Raw genomic sequence first — 22,302 nt, 5'->3', positions numbered from 1 at the left:
TATTATGCTCCACCCACATGCCTTTGCCTTGACGTTCTTCAATGACGAGTTTACGTAGGTACGTCTAAACGGAAACTTCCAGGGTTTCTTCCTGAGCTAGCTAATGCTACATTGTGCACTATTGTTGTTTAGCAATAGTAAATATATTATCTACCGATATAATTTCTAACAAGGTTTTAAGTTAGCTAATTTAAAATCGATTATTTTCACTTTTAACGTGCTCTTGCCTCAAGCAAATTGTAGCCTGCTAGCTAGGTAGCTAGAATGACAAGTAGGATAGACTACAGCGTGTGGGACCACATTGAGGTTTCAGATGATGAAGATGACACTCATCCAAACATCGATACACCCAGCCTTTTCAAATGGAGACATGAGGTAACGTTATGTCGATTAGAGTGATGCATTTGATAGCTACTTGGTCTCTGTAAGTTAGCTAATTATCACATTATTAGCTAGCTTTCTAGATTTGCAGATGCTGTAGCTAGCTACGTTATGTAAACAGCCTGCTTTCGCAGATAAACGCAATGGAAAGATAAACATAACATTTAGCGTTATGTGTTGTATATCTACTTATCCTCGATGAGATCCCTTTGTCCTGACCCCTCTCCCCACCATCACCTAGGCGCGTGTGGAACGAATGGACCAGTTCATAAAGGCTGGTGAGGACCTGGAGAAGGGGCTAGCTGAATCTAAGCGCAAGTTGACTGAAGCACAGAAGAAGACCAAGAATCTGTCCAGTTCAGTCACGGACGATGCCAAAGCCGAGCTGAGCAAGGCACAGGCCGAGGAGAAGAGGCTGAAGAAGGAGGAGCGAGACTGGGAGAAGAAACTGGAGGACCACCGGCGGGAAGAGAAGAAGATGCCATGGAGCGTAGACACACTCTGCAAGGAGGGCTTCAGCAAGGTGGGTTTAGTGTGTGGAACCACTGGTGCACCCTGGCTGATGGTGATGGTTATTTGCTGATGCCACTTGTCTTGCCCCACTCCGATCTCTCTCTTTCTCTCTCTCTTCTCTCTCTCTCTCTCTCTCTCTCTCTCTCTCTCTCTCTCTCTCTCTCTCTCTCTCTCTCTCTCTCTCTCTCTTTCTGTCTCTCCTTCTGTCTCTCCTAGAGTGTTATGAATGTTAAGCCAGATGTGAAGGAGGACACCGAGGAGCAGAAAGAGCAGAAACACAAGACCTTCGTGGAGAAGTATGAGAAAGAGATCAAACACTTTGGTGAGAGTCATTATCCCATTCTTTGTTGTCCCCATTCTTTGTGGGTAGTTGTCATGGCCATGGTATCTGTCTCTGTTGTCAGGTATGATGAAACGCTGGGACGACAGCCAGAAGTACCTATCAGACAACCCTCACCTGGTGTGTGAGGAGACTGCCAACTACCTAGTCATCATGTGCATTGACCTGGAGGTGGAGGAGGTGAGTGCAGAACCGTAATACGACAAACCTCACCTCTAATAACCCATGAGGGATTTCATCCACTATACATTATTCCAGAGGACACTCATCAGGGTCATATTCAGTAGGGCACAGGGTAGCAAAATGTTTTGAAACAGAAAACGATAGTGTTTCTTGTTGAACAAGTCCAGGTAGACCCTTCCTGTTTCAGTCCATCTTCTTACATTTGGTGCATAATGAACACAATCCTGGTGTAGAGAAGGTTATGAAGTAGGTTAGTAAGTGATCGTCAGATCCTCTTTATTTGCCCAAACATGCCTCAGTACGAAGTACACATGCAGTTTCCTTTTCTTGATACAGATGAGCATAGACAAGGGTTAATGTCAGTGTCCTGTTGATGTTTTCCTCCTGTAGAAGAAAGCGCTGATGGAGCAGGTGGCCCACCAGACTATAGTGATGCAGTTCGTCCTGGAGCTGGCTAAGAGCCTTAAGGTGGATCCCCGCGGTTGCTTCCGTCAGTTCTTCGCCAAGATAAAGGTTTGTTTGTGTGTAAAGGTGATACATTTCCCACTTGCACTCAATAGCAAAGCATATACAGTGCCTTGCGAAAGTATTCGGCCCCCTTGAACTTTGCGACCTTTTGCCACATTTCAGGCTTCAAACATAAAGATACAAAACTGTCTTTTTTTGTGAAGAATCAACAACAAGTGGGACACAATCATGAAGTGGAACAACATTTATTGGATATTTCAAACTTTTTTAACAAATCAAAAACTGAAAAATTGGGCGTGCAAAATTATTCAGCCCCCTTAAGTTAATACTTTGTAGCGCCACCTTTGTAGCGCCACCTTTTGCTGCGATTACAGCTGAAGCCTGAAATGTGGCAAAAGGTCGCAAAGTTCAAGGGGGTCGAATACTTTCGCAAGGCACTGTAGACAGTTATATTTCCCTCTCTCAGACTGCAGATCAGCAGTATCAGGATGCCTTCAATGATGAGCTGGAGTCCTTTAAGGGGAGGGTGCGCGGCAGGGCCAAGATTCGCATCGAGAGGGCCATGAAGGAGTACGAAGAGGAGGAGAGACAGAAACGCCTGGGGCCCGGAGGACTAGATCCTGCTGAGGTGTATGAGTCCCTACCTGAGGTACAGGACATCTACTGCTGCACCTCCTTCATTTAGCACCGTCCTTCCATCATAATCATCATCCCTATCTCTGTTTTTGGTTTTGCAAGTTAACAAACCCAAAGATTGGAAAGCTGCCGCAGTCATCCCCCTCTTCAAAGGGGGAGACACTCTAGACCCAAACTGCTACAGACCTATATCTAGCCTACCCTGCCTTTCTAAGGTCTTTGAAAGCCAAGTTAACAAGCAGATCACTGACCATTTCGAATTCTACCTTACCTACTCAGCTGTGCAATCTGGTTTCCGAGCTAGTCATGGGTGCACCTCAGCCACGCTCTGGTCCTAAACGATATCATAACCGCCATCGATAAGAGACAATACTGTGCAGCTGTACTCATCGACCTGGCCAAGGCTTTCAACTCTGTCAATCACCACGTTCTTATCGGCATACTCAACAGTCTTGGTTTCTCAAATGACTGCCTCGCCTGGTTCACCAACTACTTCTCAGATAAGAGTTCAGTGTGTCAAGTCGGAGGGCCTGTTGTCCGGACCTCTGGCAGTCTCTATGGGGGTGCCACAGGGTTCAATCCTCAGGCCGACTCTTTTCACTGTATACATCAATGATGTTGCTCTTGCTGCTTGTGATTCTCTGATCCACCTCTACGCAGACGACACCATTCTGTATACTTCTGGCCCTTCTTTGGACACTGTGTTAACTAACCTCCAAACGAGTTTCAATGCTATACAACTCTCCTTCCGTGGCCTCCCAACTCCTCTTAAATGCAAGTAAAACTAAATGTATGCTCTTCAACCGATCGCTGCGCACACCTGCCCGCCCGTCCAGCATCGCTACTCTGGACGGTTCTGACTTAGAATATGTGGACAACTACAAATACCTAGGTGTCTAGTTAGACTGTAAACTCCTTCCAGACTCACATCAAACATCTCCAATCCAAAGTTAAATCTAGAATTGGCTTCCTATTTCGCAACAAAGCATCCTTCACTCATGCTGCCAGACATACCCTCGTAAAACAAAATGGACTATCCTACAGATCCTTGACTTCAGCAAATTGCATGCAGTCTATCACACTACCATCTGTTTTGTCACCAAAGCCCCATATACTACCCACGGTGACCTCTATGCCCTCGTTGGCTGGCCCTTCATATTCGTCGCCAAACCCACTGGCTCCAGGTCATCTATAAGTCTTTGCTAGGTAAAGCCCGTCTTATCTCAGCTCACATGTCATCATAGCAGCACCCACCCGTAGCACACGCTCCAGCAGGTGTATTTCACTGGTCACCCCCAAAGCCAATTCCTCCTTTGACTTCCTCCTTTCCTTCCAGTTCTCTGCTGCCAATGACTGGAACGAACTTCTAAAATCACTGAAGCTGGAGACTCATATCTCCTCATTATCATCCTCCTCATCATCTTTTTTTGTTTGTTTGTTTTTTTGCCTTTACCTCCCTTATCTCCCCTCATTTGCTCACATCGTATATAGACTTGTTTATACTGTATTATTGACTGTATGTTTGTTTTACTCCATGTGTAACTCTGTGTCGTTGTATGTGTCGAACTGCTTTGCATTATCTTGGCCAGGTCGCAATTGTAAATGAGAACTTGTTCTCAACTTGCCTACCTGGTTAAAAAGGTGAAATAAATAAATAAAATTTAAAAAATAACTTTAAGCACCAGCTGTCAGAGCAGCTCACAGATCACTGCACCTGTACATAGCCCATCTGTAAATAGCCCATCCAACTACCTCATCCCCATACTATTATTTATTTATTTTTGCTCCTTTGCACCCCAGTATCTCTACTTGCACACTCATCTTCTGCACATCTATCATTCCAGTGTTTAATTGCTATATTGTGATTACTTAGCCTCTATGGCCTATTTATTGCCTTTACCTCCCTTATCCTACCTCATTTTCACTCACTGTACATAGACTTTTTCTGTTGTATTATTGACTGTATGTTTGTTTATTCCATGTGTAACTCTGTGTTGTTGTTTGTGTCGCACTGCTTTGCTTTATCTTGGCCAGGTTGCAGTTGTAAATGAGAACTTGTTCTCAACTAACCTACCTGGTTAAATAAAGGTGAAATTTAAAAAATAGATTTTGTCCTTTTTGTAGGAGATGCAGAAATGTTTTGACGAGAAGGACATTGCCATGTTGCAGACTGTCATCACGAAGCTGGACCCAACGGTAGGTTACAAAACCAAATCCATTCCTGTGTTTCTTTTGTTGTATTGTCTTCCACGTGCTCAGGGCAAGCATACCGACAACATACATTGTTCTACAAATGTAAAGGCACGCTGAATAGTGACACAAAACCTCCTGAAGTTGTTACAAACTGGTGCTCTGAATGTCATTGTTCCCACCCGTCAGGAGGCTAAGGTCCACATGAAGAGATGCATCGACTCTGGCCTCTGGGTCCCTAACTCACGGGCAGACGAGGGAGACGACAAGGAGGAAGACGCTACTTATGAAGAGCTGAATAAGGAGATGGGCGAACAGAAGATAGAATGATTGACATGAATTGACTTTACGATGATGATATTTTCATCTATGTAGTCTTCTATTGCTACTCCCAATGTTTTTTTCATGAATTTCTCCTTAACGCTTTGGAACAGTGTAACCTCTCTGTGTTGATGTCCACTCTTTGTGGACAACAGTATCACACCAATATCACTTGCTGAATGCTTTTCTTTTTTTAAACATAATTCTTGCTTGGGCCTTTTATTAGTGAAGCTGTATTCTTAAACATGTGTGTGCCTGTACATAGTCTCTTTGGGTGTGTGTGTCAGCCAGCCAGCCAATCTGTTGTTTACCTTGTATTTGTGTGCTTTCAGTTGCTGGGGAACATTGTTTCTCTTTTTCATTCAATAGTCTCACTACTGGTTCTACGTGTATAGGGATAGGCATGGCAGGATTTTAGTTCTTGATGTGATAGAATTATACATAGTGATGTAACGTGGGATAGCCTAGTAACTGAGGTTGAAATTGAATCATATCAACATGTGACATTTTGAATCCAGTGTACTGGCCCCTTATGACCTTTTTGCTCATTGTTTTCTCTCCTTAATTTGACCAGCAGGTGTCACCTCACATCAACTTTTAAGTTGATGGGATAATCACTTTTGAGTATTATTTGCTATTAAAAATATCACTGATGTGGTTTACATGAGTCAGGATAGGGTGTTATTGAATTGAGATTTATTAGAAACATTGTAAGATAGTTTCACCCGTCTTTCATTGCATTATAATGCTTAGTGCAACCACCTAATATGGTCCAGACACACCAAGACAGTCGTGAAGAGGGCACGACAACACCTTTTTCTCCTCATGAGACTGTAACGGGTTGGCATGGGTCCCAAAATCCTCAAAAAGTTCTACAGCTGCACCATCAAGAGCACTGGTTGCATCACGGCCTCGTATGGCAACTGCTCGGTATCTGACCGTAAGGCGCTACAGAGGGTAGTGCGTACAGCCCAATACATCACTGGGGCCAAGCTTCCTGCCGTCCAGGACCTTTATACCAGGCGGTGTCAGAGGAAGGCCCAACAAATTGTCAAAGACTCTGTCACCCAAGTCTAGGTCCAAAAGGCTCCTGAGCAGCTTCAAATGGCCACCCGGACTATTTACATTGACCCCGCTTTTGTTTTGAGACTGCTGCTACTCGCTGTTTATCATCTTTGCATAGTCACTTTCCCCTACCTACATGTACAAATTACCTCGACTAACCTGTACCCCCGCACATTTATTCAGTACCCTTGCCTCCTGTATATAGCCTCGTTATTGTTATGTTTATTCTACTGTGTTACTTCTTTATTTTTACTATTTGATTTAGTAAATATTTTCTTGAACTGCACTGTTGGTTAAGGGCTTGTAAGTAAGCATTTCACGATAAGGTCTACATCTACCCTACCATTCAAAAGTTTTCACTTAGAAATGGCCTTGTTTTTTAAAAGAAAATCACGTTTTTTGTCCATTAAAATTACATCAAATTGATCAGAAATACAGTGAAGACATTGTTAATGTTGTAAATTACTATTGTATCTGGAAAGAGCAGATTTTTTTTAATAGAATATCTAAACTCAGCAAAAAAAGAAACATCCTCTCACTGTCAACTGTGTTTATTTTCAGCAAACTTAACATGTGCATTTGTATGAACATACGATTCAACAACTTGAGACATAAACTGAACAAGTTCCACAGACATGTGACTAACATAAATGGAATAATGTGTCCCTGAACAAAGGGGGGTAAAATCTAAGTAACAGTCCGTTTTTGGTGTGGCCACCAGCTGCATTAAGTACTACAGTGCATCTCCTCCTCATGAACTGCACCAGATTTGCCAGTCCTTGCTGTGAGATGTTGCCCCACTCTTCCACCAAGGCACCTGAAAGTTCCCAGACATTTCTAGGGGGAATGGTCCTAGCCCTCATCCTCCGATCCAACAGGTCCCAGACGTGCTCAATGGGACCCGGGCTCTTCGCTGGCTATGGCAGAACACTGACATTCCTGTCTTGCAGGAAATCACGCACATAACGAGTAGTATGGCTGGTGGAATTGTCATGCTAGAGGGTCATGTCAGGATGAGCCTGCAGGAAGGGTACCACATGAGGGAGGAGGATGTCTTCCCTGTAACGCACAGCGTTGAGATTGCCTGCAATTAGAACGAGCTCAGTCCGATGATGCTGTGACACAACGTCTCAGACCATGATTGACCCTCCACCTCGAAATCGATCCTGCTCCAGAGTACAGGCCTCGTGTAACGCTCATTCCTTCGACGATAAACGCAAATCCGACCATCACCTCTGGTGAGCCAAAAACGCAACTCGTCAGTGAAGAGCACTTTTTGCCAATCATGTCTGGTCCAGCGACTGTGGCTTTGTGCCCATAGGCGACGTTGCCGGTGATGTCTGGTGAGGACCTGCCTTACAACAGGCCTACAAGCCCTCAGTCCAGCCTCTCTCAGCCTATTGCGGACAGTCTGAGCACTGGTGGAAGGATTGCGCGTCCCTGGTGTAACTCGGGCAGTTGTTGTTAACATCCAGTACCTGTCCCGCAGATGTGATGTTCGGATGTACGGATCCTGTGCAGGTGTTGTTACATGTGTTCTGCCACTGCGAGGACGATCAGCAGCTATCCGTCCTGTCTCCCTGTAGCGCTGTTTTAGGCGTCTCAAGGTACTGACATTGCAATTTATTGCCCTGGCCACATCTGCAGTCATCACCCCTCCTTGCAGCATGCCTAAGGCACGTTCATGCAGATGAGCAGGGACCCTGGGCATCTTTCTTTTGGTGTTTTTCAGAGTCAGTAGAAAGGCATATTTAGTGTCCTAAGTTTTCATAACTGTGACCTTAATTTCCTACCGTCTGTAAGCTGTTAGTGTCATTAACGACCGTTCCACAGGTGCATGTTCATTAATTGTTTATGGTTCATTGAACAAGCATGGGAAACAGTGTTTACACCCTTTACAATGAATATCTGTGTAGTGATTTGGATTTTTACTAATTATCTTTGAAAGACAGGGTCCTGAAAAAGGGCCGTTTCTTTTTTTGCTGAGTTTACATAGGCGTACAGAGAGGCCCATTATCAGCAAACATCCCTCCTCTGTTCCAATGGCACGTTGTGTTAGCTAATCCAAGTGCATCATTTTAAACGGTTAATTGATCATTAGAAAACCCTTTTGCAATTATGTTAGCACAGCTGAAAACGGTTGTCCTGATTAAAGAAGCAATAAAACTGGCCTTCTTTAGACTAGTTGAGTATCTGGAGCATCAGCATTTATAGGTTAGATTATAGGCTCAAAATGGCCAGAAACAAATAACTTTATTCTGGAACTCGTCGGTCTATTCTTGAGAAATTATGGCTATTCCATGCGAGAAATTGCCAAGAACCTGAAAATCTCGTACAACGCTGTGTACTACCCCCTTCATAGAACAGCGCAAACTGACTCTAACCAGAATAGAGTGGGAGGCCCTGGTGCACAATTGAGCAAGAGGACAAGTGCATTAGAGTCTGGTTAGAGAAACAGATGCCTCACAAGTCCTCAACTGGCAGCTTCATTAAATAGTACCCGCAAACCACCAGTCTTAACGTCAACTGTGAAGACGCGACTCCGGGATGCTGGCCTTCTAGGCAGAGTTGCAACGAAAAAGCCATATCTCAGACTAGCCAAAAAATATATAAGATTAAGATGGGTAAAATAACACAGACACTGGACAGAGGAAGATTGGAAAAGGGTGATGGACAGACATATCTAAGTTTGAGGTGTTCGGATCACAAAGAAGAACATTTGTGAGATGCAGAAAAAATGAAAAGATTCTGGAGAAGAGCTTGATGCCATCTGTTAAGCATGGTGGTGGCAATGTGATGGTCTGGGGGTGCCACCCTGTGGATGGCGCTTATTTGGAGCCAATTTCCTCATACAACAAGACAATGACCCAAAGCACAGCTCCAAACTATGCAATAACTATTTAGGGAAGAAGCAGTCAGTTGGTATTTTGTCTATAAGGAGTGGCCAGCAGTCACCAGATCTCAACCCTATTGAGCTGTTGTGGGTGCAGCTTGGCCATATGGTACTGTAGGAAGTGCCCATCAAGCCAATTCAATTTGTGGGAGATGCTTCAGGAAGCATGGGGTGAAATCTCTTCAGATTATCTCAACAAACAGATTACCTCAACTAGAATGCCAAACGTCTGCAAAGCGGTAATTGCTGCAAATTGAGGATTCTTTGAAAGCCGTTTGAAGGACACAATTATTATTTCAATTAAAAATAATTATTTATAACTTTGTCAACGTCTTGACTATTTTTCCTATTAATTTTGCAACTAATTTCATGTATGTTTTCATGGAAAACAAATAAATGCATACGTGACCCAAACTTTTGAACGGTAGTGTATTTCTTGAACTGCAATGTTGGTTAAGGGCTTGTAAGTAAGCATCTCACAATAAGGTCTACAACTATTGTATTCGACGCAAATACGATTTGATTTGAGCTATCCCACAAGCCTACTGTAGTACAGCTGGTTCAAGGGGAGTGGCCAAACGTGTCTCGGTGTTTTCGTCTTGTAGCTGACTTCTCGATCTGTGCGCTTCACGGGAATGCGTAGGAGTAGGGGAAACACGCTTTAGGAAATCATAAGAGTGGACTTCGGTTGAACCTGCATTGGATTTTCTAACTACACGTTTTAGGGACGCAACTAAATGGTAAGAAACCTGTAGTTTGACAAATGTGCAATACAATTTACAAATACCCGGGTTTATTCCAGCATTGGCGGATAAAGCATACTATATCAGTATTATAGGAAGTGGGCTTTATGCCTCTGGTTTACAATTGTTTACAGTACACAGTAGGCTATATTCCACCATCTCCGTGAGCAATCAGGTCGATGACGAAGTGATTAATGTATTGGTGAAAATATATATTTGAAAACGTAGGAACATTGGATAAATTAAATCCGGATTTTCGTGTCATGTTATCGTTAAATGTTCGTCTTTACTGATATTCATGTGCAATACCCGGAAGGCCTTACTAGAAAATATTGGATCATATCGCGAGTTCTCAGAACATGGTAATAATGCTGAACAATTACATGGTAACAAATCTATTTGATCCAGATGTGATTACTTGCTACAATAAGGCTTACATTGTATTTTAGTATATTTTTTTTGTCGTTGATATGAACAAAAACCCACGTATAAAGTATAAAACGCATGTCCTTAATTGTTATCTGGATTTGTTACTATGTAATTGATTACAGGGAAATACTTTTCTCTTACTTCCTCCCTGTGACAGGTGTAGTGACTCAGCCTGGTCCATAATGTCTCGAAGTGGCCGCTCCAAGAGTACCAGGACAGGGTCATCCACAGGCCAGTGTGAGCCTCCTCAAGGACCAGGTGTCCATGTCTATCTGTTTTGGACCAAGGGAGGGGAGCGCTATCTGACCCACACAGAGGGTAAAGTGACAGCCGAGGAGCTTTCAATCTCTGCAGCACAGACTGTGGGTAAGAACAAGTGCCATTTATTGTGTTAATGAAACAGAAACAATATTTTATTTGAGTATTGAGCAATAATTTAGGGCATTCAGGTTAGCTGTGGGGTGTTCTGTTGTTTGAGGACATTGGCAGCCTGGCACGTAAGGGTGTGTTTGAGTTGATGACTCCAGGCATCTGGGTTTTACAGTGCATTCGGAAAGTATTCAGACCCCTTCCCTATTTCCACATTTTGTTACGTTACAGCCTTATTCTAAAATGGATTAAATCGTTTATTTTCTTCATAAATCTACACACACTACCCCATAATGATTAAGCATAAACAGGTTTTTAGAAATGCTTGTAAATGTATAAAAAAACAACTGAAATATCACATTTACATAAGTATTCAGACCCTTTACTCAGTACGGTGTTGAAGCACCTTTGGCAGCAATTACAGCCTCGGTCTTCTTGGGTATGATGCTACAAGCTTGGTACACCAGTATCGGGGGAGTTTATCCCATTCTTCTCTGTAGATCCTCTCAAGCTCTGTCAGGTTGGATGGGGAGCGTCGCTCAACAGCTATTTTCAAGTCTCTCCAGAGATGTTCAATCGGGACATTCAGAGACTTGTTCCGAAGTTACTCTTGCATTGTCTTGGCTGTGTGCTTAGTCGTTGTCCTGTTGGAAGGTGAACCTTCGCCCCAGTCTGAGGTCCTGAGTGCTCTGGAGCAGGTTTTCATCAACAATGTACTTTGCTCCGTTCATCTTTCCCTTGATCCTGACTAGTCTCCCAGTCCCTACTGCTGAAGAACATCCCTACAGCATAATGCTGCCACCACCATGCTTCACCGTAGGGAGGGTGCCAGGTTTCTTCCAAACATGATGCTTGGCATTCAGGCCAAAGAGTTCAATCTTGGTTTCATCAGACCAGAGGATCTGGTTTCTCATTGTCTGAGAGTCTTTAGGTGTCTTTTGGCAAACTCCAAGCAGGATTTCATGTGCCTTCTACTGAGGAGTGGCTTCCATCTGGCCACTCTACCACAAAGGCCTGATTGATGGAGTGCTGCAGAGATGGTTGTCCTTCTGGAAGTTTCTCCCATCTCCACAGAGGAACTCTAGAGCTCTGTCAGAGTGACCATCGGGTTCTTGGTCACCTCCCTGACCAATGCCCTACTCCCCCGATTGCTCAGTTTGGCTGGGCAGCCAGCTCTAGGAAGAGTCCTAGAGTCCTGTTTCCAAACTTCTTCCATTTAAGAATGATGGAGGCCACTGTGTTCTTGGGGACCTTCAAAGCTGCAGAAATGTTTTGGTACCCTTCCCCAGATCTGTGCCTTGACACAATCCTGTCTCAGAGCTCTATGTACAATTCCTTTGACCTCATGGCTTGGTTTTTTGCTCTGACGTGCACTGTCAACTGTGCGACCTTGTATAGGCAGGTGTGTGCATTTCCAAATCATGTCCAATCAATTGAATTTACCACAGGTGGACTCTAATCAAGTTGTATAAAATTGATCAAAGATGATCAATGGAAACAGAATGCACCTGAGCTCAATTTCGAGTCTCATAGCAAATGGTCTGAATTCTTATGTAAATAAGGTATTTGTTTTATTTTTGCAAAATGTTTAAAAAACAATTTTCACTTTGTCATTATGGGGTTTTGTGTGCAGATTGATGACATTTAAAAAATGTAATCCACTTTAGAATAAGGCTGTACCGTAACAAAATGTGGAAAAAGTGAAGGGGTCTGTGTACTTTCCGAATGCACTGTATGTCATTGAAAGGGTGTATCCAAGGTGTGTGTGACCTATATATCTGTCCCCCTAGGAATCACTCCACTGTGCCATGTCCTGTTTTCCCTGTATGACCCTGAATCCCACTGCTGGTACAGTCCCAACCATTTCTTCAACCCAAAAGAGCAGACAAGCCTGACACTCCATTATCGCATGAGGTTAGTGTGTGTGTTTAAAAAAGGCCATCCCGTCCCCTCCTTTCTACCTAGATTTCCCTCACACTCCCTTCATTTTCCCTTGAGTCCCGTTAGTTTGGCTGTTCAGCCTACCTCAGTTAGCCCTGCCGTTCCCAACAACTCAGAGCTCTTGGAAAGGCGCAACTGGACACTGCACCCACTCAGGTCAGAGTGTTATCTTTGTCTGAAGAAAGAAGACGCACATTTCTGAGGTCAATTTTTTTATTGTGGACAGCAACAAGAATACCTGAATGTGGTGCGTGCATCAAAATAATCACAAATCATTCGGAGTAAAACGAGTACTATTCCACCAAGATTCACTCCCAGTCAAGATTCATGTTGTATGACCAGAAGTGTGTGAAGAGAGAGGAAAAGGAAATTAAAACCCTGAAAAGAGAAGCATCGTCATTGTTCTGACCGGACATCCTGTGGAGGGTCAGAACCCAGAGAAGCATCAGCATTCTGTGATGGATGTAAGTCTATCACAGTGCCATCCGTTTTATCACCAAAGCCCCATATACTACCCACCACTGCGAACATGTATGCTCTATATGTATATGTATGCAGTATGCTCTCGTTGGCTGGCCCTCACTACATATCCATCGCCAAACCCACTGGCGCAAGGTCATCTATAAGTCTTTGCTAGGTAAAGCCCCGCCTTATCTCAGCTCACTGGTCACCATAGCAACACCCACCCGTAGCACGCACTCCAGCGGGTATATTGCACTGGTCATCCTCAAAGCCAACACTTACTTTGGCCGCCTTTCCTTCCAGTTCCCTGCTGCCAATGACTGGAACGAATTGCAAAAATCTCTGAAGCTGGAGTCTTATATCTCCCTCTCTAACTTTAAGCATCAGCTTACTGATCACTGCACCTGTACACAGCCAATCTGTAAATAGCACACCCGACTACCTCAAAATTGTTCTGACCGGACATCTTGTGGAGGGTCAGAACCCAGAGAAGCATCAGCATTGTTCTGAGCGGACATCCTGCGGAGCCTCAGAACCCAGAGAAGCATCAGCATTGTTCTGAGCGGACATCCTGTGGAGCATCAGAACCCAGAGAAGCATCAGCATTGTTCTGAGCGGACATCCTGTGGAGCACCAGAACCCAGAGAAGCATCAGCATTGTTCTGAGCGGACATCCTGTCGAGCACCAGAACCCAGAGAAGCATCAGCATTGTTCTTAGCGGACTTCCTGTGGGGCATCAGAACCCAGAGAAGCATCAGCATTGTTCTGAGCGGACATCCTGTGGGGCATCAGAACCCAGAGAAGCATCAGCATTGTTCTGAGCGGACTTCCTGTGGGGCATCAGAACCCAGAGAAGCATCAGCATTGTTCTGTACCGACACCCTGTGGAAGGTCAGAACCCAAATCCCAGTCAGCATAATTGTACTAGCAGGTGAGGGCATTCACAGCTGACTGCTCAGAAGGGCGAGGGCATACCAGCCAACTGTTTGTTTTTATAGTGTGTGTCAAATCAAATTTTATTTGTCACATACACATGGTTAGCAGATGTTAATGCGAGTGTAGCGAAATGCTTCTAGTTCCGACAGTGCAGTAATAACCAACGAGTAATCTAACCTAACACAGTGTGTGTGTGTGTGTGTGTGTGTGTGTGTGTGAGAGATTATGCACTGTATGCTTTTATGTACAGGTATATTTATATAGGGAATTGTCTCTTTCGGTTCCCAGGTTTTACTTTCGGAATTGGCATGGTTTGAGTGAGGCGGAGCCGTCAGTGTCGCGATATGCCCCACGGTCAGGGACAGAGCACAGGGGCTCACCTCTACTAGAAATGACCTCCCTGGAATACCTCTTCTGCCAGGTGAGTTTCAGAAAGAGGCGTGTTTTTATCCAAAATGTGTTTGTATTCATATATTCCTGTGGAAGTGTGCATTAACATAATATTCCTGTGTCACACGGACGTTTTCATATTGTGAAAAACCTCATTTCCCTTTTGTTTCTCTTAGGCAAAGTTTGATTTTGTGAATGATGTCACGCCGATGGAGGATGCTCAAGGAAAAGAAGAGTTGAGTCGCTTTAAGAATGAGAGTCTGGGGATGGCTGTGCTGCACCTCTCTCACCAGGCCCTGTGCTCAGGCTGCACGCTACAGGAAGTGGCCAAGTCTGTCAGGTAAGCCATGAGTCAGAGGGGATGGGTGCATTGTTTAGGAAGGGCTTTGACAAGGTTTCAGACATTACTATAGTCTGAGGCTGTGTTGAAAATGGCACCTTATTCACTATCAAAACTAGTGCATTATAGAGGGAAACTAGTGCCTTTACATACGCAGCCGTAATGTTTTGATTGACTTCCATATTCCCCTTGCCATACTGTAGCTTCCTGCGCTGCATTCCGAGATCCTTCTCCAAACATATAGCGAAGGACAACTTCCTGACCAAGATCCGTATCCGGCGTGTGTTTGCTGACTTCGTGAGGACCTTCCAGGAGCACACTGTGGACGTAGGACGCCTGGGCTCCCAGGAGGTCATGTATAAATACCTGTCTACTCTGGAGCACCTAGCCCCCCGCTTCGGTACCGAGACCTTCCTCGCGGCCCAACTGGAGCTGAGGAAGGACGGGGGCGACGGGAGCGGCTCCTACCTCAACACCAGCCACGCCCACGGGGCCTCTGACCCTGGGAACTTTGGCCCTCAGGTCATGCATGAGGTCATGGTGTCTGGTACCAAGGGGATTCAGTGGAGGAAGATCACAGTGCAGAAGGTATTTCTGTCTGTCTCATTGGATGTCTATCAAGCTCTTTGACTGCTAGTTAGAACTGTGAGTTGCCTTTGTGTGTTTCGCGTAGTGTGCCTTCTGTGGGATGCTCTGTAAGTTGTGTCTATCCATTCTAGGCCCAGGCCAACAGTTACTTTGGGAACGATTACTTAGGGAATCGGAAAAGTGTGAAGCAATCGCCCCTCCAGCAAGAACCCAAATCCTCTGACATATGGACGTCTTTCTGCGACTTCCCGGAAATCTCCCACATCACCATCACTGGAGCCAACGTCAGCATCATTAAACAGGACAACGTCTCTATGGTTCGAGCACCTGCCTCTCAACTGCTTTCTGTTGGGCCCCAAACCTATCTTGAGATACACACACGTAGCTCCATGTTTTGTGCAAATCCTCCATTGACAACATTGCATGATTTATGCAAAAACCTAAGTCAAGTGTGCAGATCTCAAGTTAAGTTTGTGTGTGAAGTTGCATCTTACTATATGATGTCTGTACGGAAGCGGAGTATCTGACTGAAATGTGTGTAGGTGGTGTTGTCTGAGGATGATATGTTTATATGTGTGCAGGAGGTTCAAATGAATTCCAGCCTTGAGGCTCTGTCTTTCGTCTCCCTGCTGGACGGCTACTTCCGGCTTACTGCAGACGCACACCACTACCTGTGTCACGAGGTGGCTCCGCCCAGAGTAGTGCTCAGTGCCACCAATGGTCTCCATGGACCTATGAAGTGAGTAACACACACACACACACACACACACACACTGCCCTGGCTCCCACTACAATTCTGACTGTCTTTTTCAGTGATGACTTTGTGCTGCAGAGACTGAGGAAGGAAGCAGTTGAAGAGGGAGCCTTTCTTGTGCGCTGGAGCGTCCTCGACTACCACCGCATCATATTAGCTGTTCTAAACAAGAGTCAGGTAAACGGGCGCCTCCGCACCAAGCCCTGAAGGACGAGGCACATGTAAAATGTAGAGTCTGAAAATGTGAAAAGCAATACAATGTCATTAGAAGTTATATATTTGGATGCATGTGTGTGTCTTTGCTGGCTTCCTATAGAATGGACAAGCTGCAATCCACAAGCAGTTCAGGATCTTGCATAGTGGTTCAGTGTTTTCTCTGGAAGGCTGGGACCGAGAGTTCTGCAGTGTCAAGGAGCTCACCGACAGCCTCAAGACCTTAGTGCTCAAGTCTGGCACGGACAATTTCACTGTGAAGAAATGCTGCCAACCCCGACCTGCAGGTTAGTGTTTTTTTCATAGATGTGCATTGGTGTTGTTCTGCCCCTAACATACCACAGCTCAACATATGTACAGAGATGTTATTCTGTAAGGTTGTGTTGTGTGTCCATGTTTTCCTATACTGTATTTAAATGAGTGTTTGTGTGCTGCAGAACTGTCCAACCTCTTGGTGATGAGGCAGGGTGCGGACCAGTGTGTTCAGCCTGACTCTGTGGCCCTCTGTCTGACTCAGCTGAGGTTCCATCAGATCAAAGACAAGGAGATCACCCAGGTGAGAGAGAGGGCATTCTTGCTGCACCCTCGACAACTACTGTGATTATTATTATTTGACCATGCTGGTCATTTATGAACATTTGAACATCTTGGCCATGTTCTGTTGTAATCTCCACCCGGCACAGCCAGAAGAGGACTGGCCACCCCTCATAGCCTGGTTCCTCTCTAGGTTTCTTCCTAGGTTTTGGCCTTAGTAGGGAGTTTTTCCTAGCCACCGTGCTTCTACACCTGCATTGCTTGTTGTTTGGAGTTTTAGGCTGGGTTTCTGTACAGCACTTTGAGATATCAGCTGATGTACGAAGGACTATATAAATACATTTGATTTGATTCTCTTCTATATATCTCTCTGTCAGCGCCCTTCTTTGTGTGTGTTTCTCCTGGGTTATGTTCAGTAGGGCACACCTTTGCAACAGTACCTCCCAGTTTCACTAAATTCCAATACATATTTCCCTACTGAACACTGATGCTCTTCTCTATCTTTGTCCGGTTTGTACCCAAGTACTTCTAAAATGGCTGTATGTCTGGTTGTCCCTGTGCTTAGGAGCAGCATCTGGGCCGCGGGACCAGGACCAACATCTACTCTGGCAGTCTGTTGGTGTGGGGCGGAGTCGAGGAGGAGGAGGATGAGGAGGACAAGTGGAACAACAATCTTACTGATCGCAAAGAGATCCGAGTGGTTCTTAAGATCTTGGACCAGAGCCACAAGGACATAGCGTTAGTGAGTTACCATTAATGTATCATTATCCTCTTACAGGAATTGATTGCGTGATGAGTAACCTTACCTGTGACCTGAAGACTGGCTCGGTGTGATAATGCCTGGACTTTAGCTCTGTGCGATAACACCATCCCAGGTTCCAACCCAGTTTGCCTCAATCACACAACGGTTACCTTGTTGGTTCGAAGCTACCGTTTTCACGGTAGACTCTGTTAAATGGGAACCTTTGTTTACAATGTCCTGATAATCCTTCCTCTTTCCTGTCCTCTCGTAGGCGTTCTTTGAAACAGCCAGTCTGATGAGCCAAGTATCTCACAGTCACCTGGTCTTTGTACACGGAGTGTCTGTCAAAGGATCTGAGAGTAAGTCACCATGGCACTACTCAACCTCACTTCCTCATTCAGCTGTGCAACTTATATATATAGGAACAGTGGGTTAGAAACTTCCTGCTTCAGCACTGACACTTCCTTCCCAGAAGGTTAATTGTATTGGTTGTTTGAATTACTTGGCAACAGGACTGGTGTACAGTACAACCACAAGCCTGACTCTCATCCAAACCGTAGCCTTAAAATTAGACTCAATACAGTGAAGTGTCAGTCATCTCTAACAGTAAGTGGTGTGATCCTAGATAATAATCCTTGTATTTGACCTGTCTGCAGACATCATGGTGGAGGAGTTTGTGGAGTTTGGGCCTCTGGATGTGTTCCTGCGAAGGGAAAGGGCGCTGGTCACGCCTCAGTGGAAATTTACTGTAGCCAAACAGCTGGCCAGTGCCCTGAGCTACCTCGTAAGTCAGCCTGATACCCTCGCATCACAACAAACTAAGATTACTCCTCACTCATTGTATGAAACAATGATCTTTTAGGATGTTGATCTCCTGTCCTCTGTGATAGTCCCGTTTCAAACTCTAAACCCTTGTGTCCATAGTTAATGTATTGCCAACCCTCATCTCCCACTATTGAGTGTCCTGAATGTACTTTATGTTGTTACCTATACCACCTGGTTACTGCAGGAGACTAAACAACTGGTACATGGTAATGTCTGTGCTAAAAACATTCTGGTGGCTCGCCGTGGTCTGGAGGAGGGCACCTTTCCCTTCGTCAAGCTGAGCGACCCAGGCATTGCCCTCAACGTGCTGTCCAGAGAAGGTTAGTTCCTACTCGAACAATAAAACAGTTAGTTCCTACCAGACCACTTCCATGTTGGGCAACACCCACTACATGATACATAGAATCTCTCTACAGTGAGTTATTTTGTCAACCCTCAATTTTCGTCTCTGGTGGTTTTTCTTGGTCTTCATTCTTTTAGATCAGATTGAGTCACAAGAAGCCCTGTGCAAACCACTTCCTGGTTGCTGTGCGGCCCACTTCCTGGTTGTCTTGCACTTGCCATCATATTGACACTTAGCAGGAAGGCTTTAGAGGTTATTTAGTTTTTGTTGTGAGACCATGTGATTCATGAACCTACTGAATGTAGTGGTATTATATAGCCTGGTCTGACTTAGACTGTCTCAATGCCCTACAGAGCGTGTCGAGCGAATCCCATGGATCGCCCCGGAGTGTGTGCCAAGCGGTGCCCCATTCGGCAGTGCTGCCGACCAGTGGAGCTTTGGAGCCACACTGCTGGAGATCTGCAACAATGGAGATTTGCCCATGAGTGGCAGCACGCTCACTGAGGTACCTACAACCCTATTGTCACTGCCCTTCAATTCTCCTCCCTCTAATCATAACTCATTATCTGCCATCCTCTTACCATGCCTGTGATTCATACTGACCCCTGACCTCTTTCCTGCCAACAGAAAGAGCGTTTCTACGAGACGCGGAGTCGCCTCACCGAGCCCTCGTCGCAGGAACTGGCCAGCTTCATTAGCATGTGTCTGACCTACGAACCCCGGGAGAGGCCGTCCTTCCGCACTGTGCTTCGAGACCTCACTGAACTACAGATCAAGAGTATGTCCTCTCCTTTTATTATTTGAATCACAGTCTGTTTCTCTCCGTTTCCTCTTCTAGCATTTAGATTGACCACATTTTCGTGATTGATTAGTGTTGCTTTAATGTTGCTCTCCCGGTTTCTGATCAGATCCTGACATATCTCCCATGGAGTCTCTCCCGGACGCTGACCCCAACGTTTTCCTCAAACGCTACTTGAAAAAGATCCGGGACTTAGGAGAGGTGAGTTAATTTCTCCGCAGGACAACATGACTTATAAACCCCTCTGTGCTCTTGATCTTCTGTTGTGCTTTGTGATCTACTGGCGTTATGTAAAACATTATTCCCTGGCCTCCCTCTAACTGAGAGAATTCTTTGTGCTCTCTCCCTTTGTCTCCAGGGTCACTTTGGGAAGGTGATTCTCTATGTGTATGACCCAGCCAACGACGGGACAGGGGACTATGTAGCAGTGAAGGCCCTGAAGCATGAGGGAGGCAGCCATCTCCATGAAGGCTGGATGAAGGAGATTGAGATCCTCAAGTCTCTTTACCACAGCAACATAGTCAAGTACAAGGGCTGCTGCTCTGAGCTGGGTGAGTGGCATGCGATCCAGTCAAGCTCACCTGTCTGTCATCCACCTGCTGTATATGACTGGCAGTCTCATTTTCATACAATGCTTGTTTATTACATTTCTTGCTTGGCTCCTTCCTACAGGTGACATGTTCATGTGTGGGGGGTTTCCAGCATCTGTTCACATTTACATGTGTAGGGTAGCGTCTGTATGTATGAGTGACTGAAGTAAATGCCTATTTCGTTGTCTCCACAGGAGGGCAGACTGTGCAGCTGATTATGGAGTTCCTACCTCTGGGCAGCCTCAGAGAGTACCTAGCTAAACACCGCCTGGGCGTGGCTCACAGCCTCCTCTTTGCACAGCAGATCTGCCAGGTGAGACGAGCACTGCACTGGGGGGTAATATAAAGATATATGTAATCTAGATTCCTTCTAGGGTTCTGTTTAGTTCTGTAGCAGGTACACTGTTTAGGTTCAAGTTGAAGATTTGCTATCCAATATTGGAGTATTGTTTTATACAACAATAGATTAAAGTACTCTATTTTCTTCTCTAACTGCTACTCTTTCACCTTGGTCTCCCTCATCTCTCCTCCTGCTCTTTTGGCTTTTTTTCCTTTTTAAGGGGATGGATTACCTGCACTCGAAGCGATACATCCACCGGGACTTGGCTGCCCGGAACGTACTGGTGGAGAATGAGCATCTGGTGAAGATCGGGGACTTTGGCCTTACCAAATACATCCCAGAGGGAGATGTTTACTACCGTGTGCGTGAGAATGGAGACAGTCCTGTGTTCTGGTGAGTCCTGGAGCCATTGAGCAATTACTTCCCTTCTGGGCTGCTAATTTAGAGTCCAGATGTGTGCATTAAAAGGTATCTTACGGTAACCTTTGACTTTATTTTACAGGTATGCAATTGAGTGTCTGAAGGAGAGCAAATTTTCCTTCTCTTCAGACATTTGGTCCTTTGGCGTGACGCTCTATGAGGTCCTGACCCACTGTGAATATCGTCAGAGCCCTCCAGTGGTACGAAACGACACCCTCTGTCTCCGTCTAAATCTGCATGATCCATTTAACCAAGGCCACCAACCCTTTACATAATTGTGATGCAGTCTGTGCGGTTTGCTGAGTGTATTAATTGTGACGTGTGTGTTTTGAATGTGTTTTTTTTTTAATAGAAGTTCTTTCAGATGATGGGTATAGTGAAGGGTCAGATGACGGTGATGGTGCTGATCAAGCTGCTGGAGAAACACAATAGGTTGCCCTGCCCCCGAGACTGTCCTAGCGAGGTAAAGCATACAGCTAAACACTCTCACACAGTCTTCATTATTTCTGTAAGCCAGATGCACCTAGGGGAACAAACCTGTCTTTGTTTTGAACAGGTCCGCATGTTGATGCAGCATTGTTGGGACTTTGACCCCGCGAGACGGCCATCTTTCAAATCCCTCATTGAGTCCATCGAAGCGATTCGCAAGACATACGAACGGCAACCCAATGTGCGGCTGGCCCAAATTAGCCAATGAGAACCTTACTTTTTCACAGGCCAGCTGGCCTTACTCCTGTATACCTCAACACTTTGCTACATAAGTCTACTCTAGAGTCTACACCACACCCTGCACCACAGTGCCCTCTGTCTGTTCTGAAGGAGTAGACTGCTCTTTGTATTAATAAATAGGAACTCAGGTTTTTAGTCATTCTCATCCATTCATTCATATAGATGAGCCCTTAGTGATGGCACTTGTTTTATTTTGATGTGACAGATATTATTTTTTTAGGTGTGAAATTCCCTGAATGGCAGCTATAGTGCTGTCTCGGGTGGAGAATCGGGTCCATGTTCCATGACTGATCCAATTAAGTTCTACATTTTAGCCCGAGTTGGAGGATCCCATTCATATGAAATATTTACTATCCAGAAGAGGAGAGGAGCTGTCGTTCCACATGATTTGTCACTCATAATGTTCACATGATTAATATAACACTTCAATTGAGGCATGTATATTACCAACCGTTTCTCTTTATTTCTGTATTGGTGTAAATATAAAACATTTACTGATTTTATTGTATCATATCATGTTTTTCCCTATGTTTGTATGTATTCAATGTTTGAGTGGGCGAATGTTGAAAATGAAGCATTTGTACCCCTTGACGGTGTTTTAATAAATTTGTCCAAAGCTCCAAAAAATCCAGGTTGTGAATTGTTAGTTCATCATTTGTAACATTTTAACCGAATGTAAATGATCAATTGTGTATTTATTTAAAAAAAAGGAGAGTTGAGTGCAAAGCACTTCTGTTTGCCAACTTGAGCAAACTGTCTACTCAGATGTGGTATGATAAACATGCTAAGGTCCAGTGTGCCTAGAGGCGAAAGCTAATAATTTG

The 22,302-nt window shown here is 44.8% G+C and overlaps 2 protein-coding genes across 2 annotated transcripts; both read left to right on the top strand.

The window, feature by feature from the left end:
- Positions 1–60: 60 nt before the first annotated feature.
- On the top strand, positions 61–5,699 carry LOC118365410 (hsp90 co-chaperone Cdc37-like). Its single transcript, XM_052491032.1, has 8 exons — positions 61–375; positions 623–904; positions 1,111–1,216; positions 1,299–1,414; positions 1,808–1,930; positions 2,352–2,534; positions 4,646–4,717; positions 4,901–5,699. Exons 1-8 carry the CDS (start codon positions 265–267, stop codon positions 5,039–5,041), a joined length of 1,134 nt encoding a protein of 377 aa, XP_052346992.1. The 5' UTR covers positions 61–264; the 3' UTR covers positions 5,042–5,699.
- Positions 5,700–9,561: 3,862 nt separating this feature from the next.
- LOC118365408 (non-receptor tyrosine-protein kinase TYK2-like) lies at positions 9,562–22,125 on the top strand. Its single transcript, XM_035747580.2, has 24 exons — positions 9,562–9,730; positions 10,320–10,528; positions 12,322–12,445; positions 14,160–14,292; positions 14,438–14,601; positions 14,805–15,189; positions 15,321–15,506; positions 15,771–15,928; positions 16,003–16,120; positions 16,260–16,443; positions 16,594–16,712; positions 17,256–17,432; positions 17,704–17,791; positions 18,089–18,216; positions 18,442–18,577; positions 18,954–19,105; positions 19,228–19,378; positions 19,509–19,600; positions 19,758–19,950; positions 20,184–20,302; positions 20,550–20,722; positions 20,832–20,949; positions 21,102–21,212; positions 21,306–22,125. The coding sequence occupies exons 2-24, from the start codon at positions 10,345–10,347 to the stop codon at positions 21,444–21,446; spliced, it is 3,534 nt and encodes a 1,177-aa protein (XP_035603473.1). The 5' UTR covers positions 9,562–9,730; positions 10,320–10,344; the 3' UTR covers positions 21,447–22,125.
- The last annotated feature ends 177 nt before the right edge of the window (positions 22,126–22,302 follow it).

This window comes from Oncorhynchus keta, chromosome 32 (genome assembly GCF_023373465.1).
Source record: "Oncorhynchus keta strain PuntledgeMale-10-30-2019 chromosome 32, Oket_V2, whole genome shotgun sequence".
NCBI lineage: Eukaryota > Metazoa > Chordata > Actinopteri > Salmoniformes > Salmonidae > Oncorhynchus > Oncorhynchus keta.
This window is presented reverse-complemented; position numbering and strand designations above follow the sequence as displayed.

What these genes read in the sequence shown, in the direction of transcription:
- LOC118365410 (XM_052491032.1), top strand. Translation starts at nt 265, where the DNA reads ATGACAAGTAGGATAGACTACAGCGTGTGGGACCACATTGAGGTTTCA. An exon ending in TTTTCAAATGGAGACATGAG is followed by an intron (nt 376 to 622) that starts GTAACGTTATGT and finishes ACCATCACCTAG; the next exon opens with GCGCGTGTGGAACGAATGGA. An exon ending in AGTTCTTCGCCAAGATAAAG is followed by an intron (nt 1,931 to 2,351) that starts GTTTGTTTGTGT and finishes TCCCTCTCTCAG; the next exon opens with ACTGCAGATCAGCAGTATCA.
- LOC118365408 (XM_035747580.2), top strand. Translation starts at nt 10,345, where the DNA reads ATGTCTCGAAGTGGCCGCTCCAAGAGTACCAGGACAGGGTCATCCACA. An exon ending in ACACTCCATTATCGCATGAG is followed by an intron (nt 12,446 to 14,159) that starts GTTAGTGTGTGT and finishes TTCGGTTCCCAG; the next exon opens with GTTTTACTTTCGGAATTGGC. An exon ending in CACTGAACTACAGATCAAGA is followed by an intron (nt 19,379 to 19,508) that starts GTATGTCCTCTC and finishes GTTTCTGATCAG; the next exon opens with ATCCTGACATATCTCCCATG.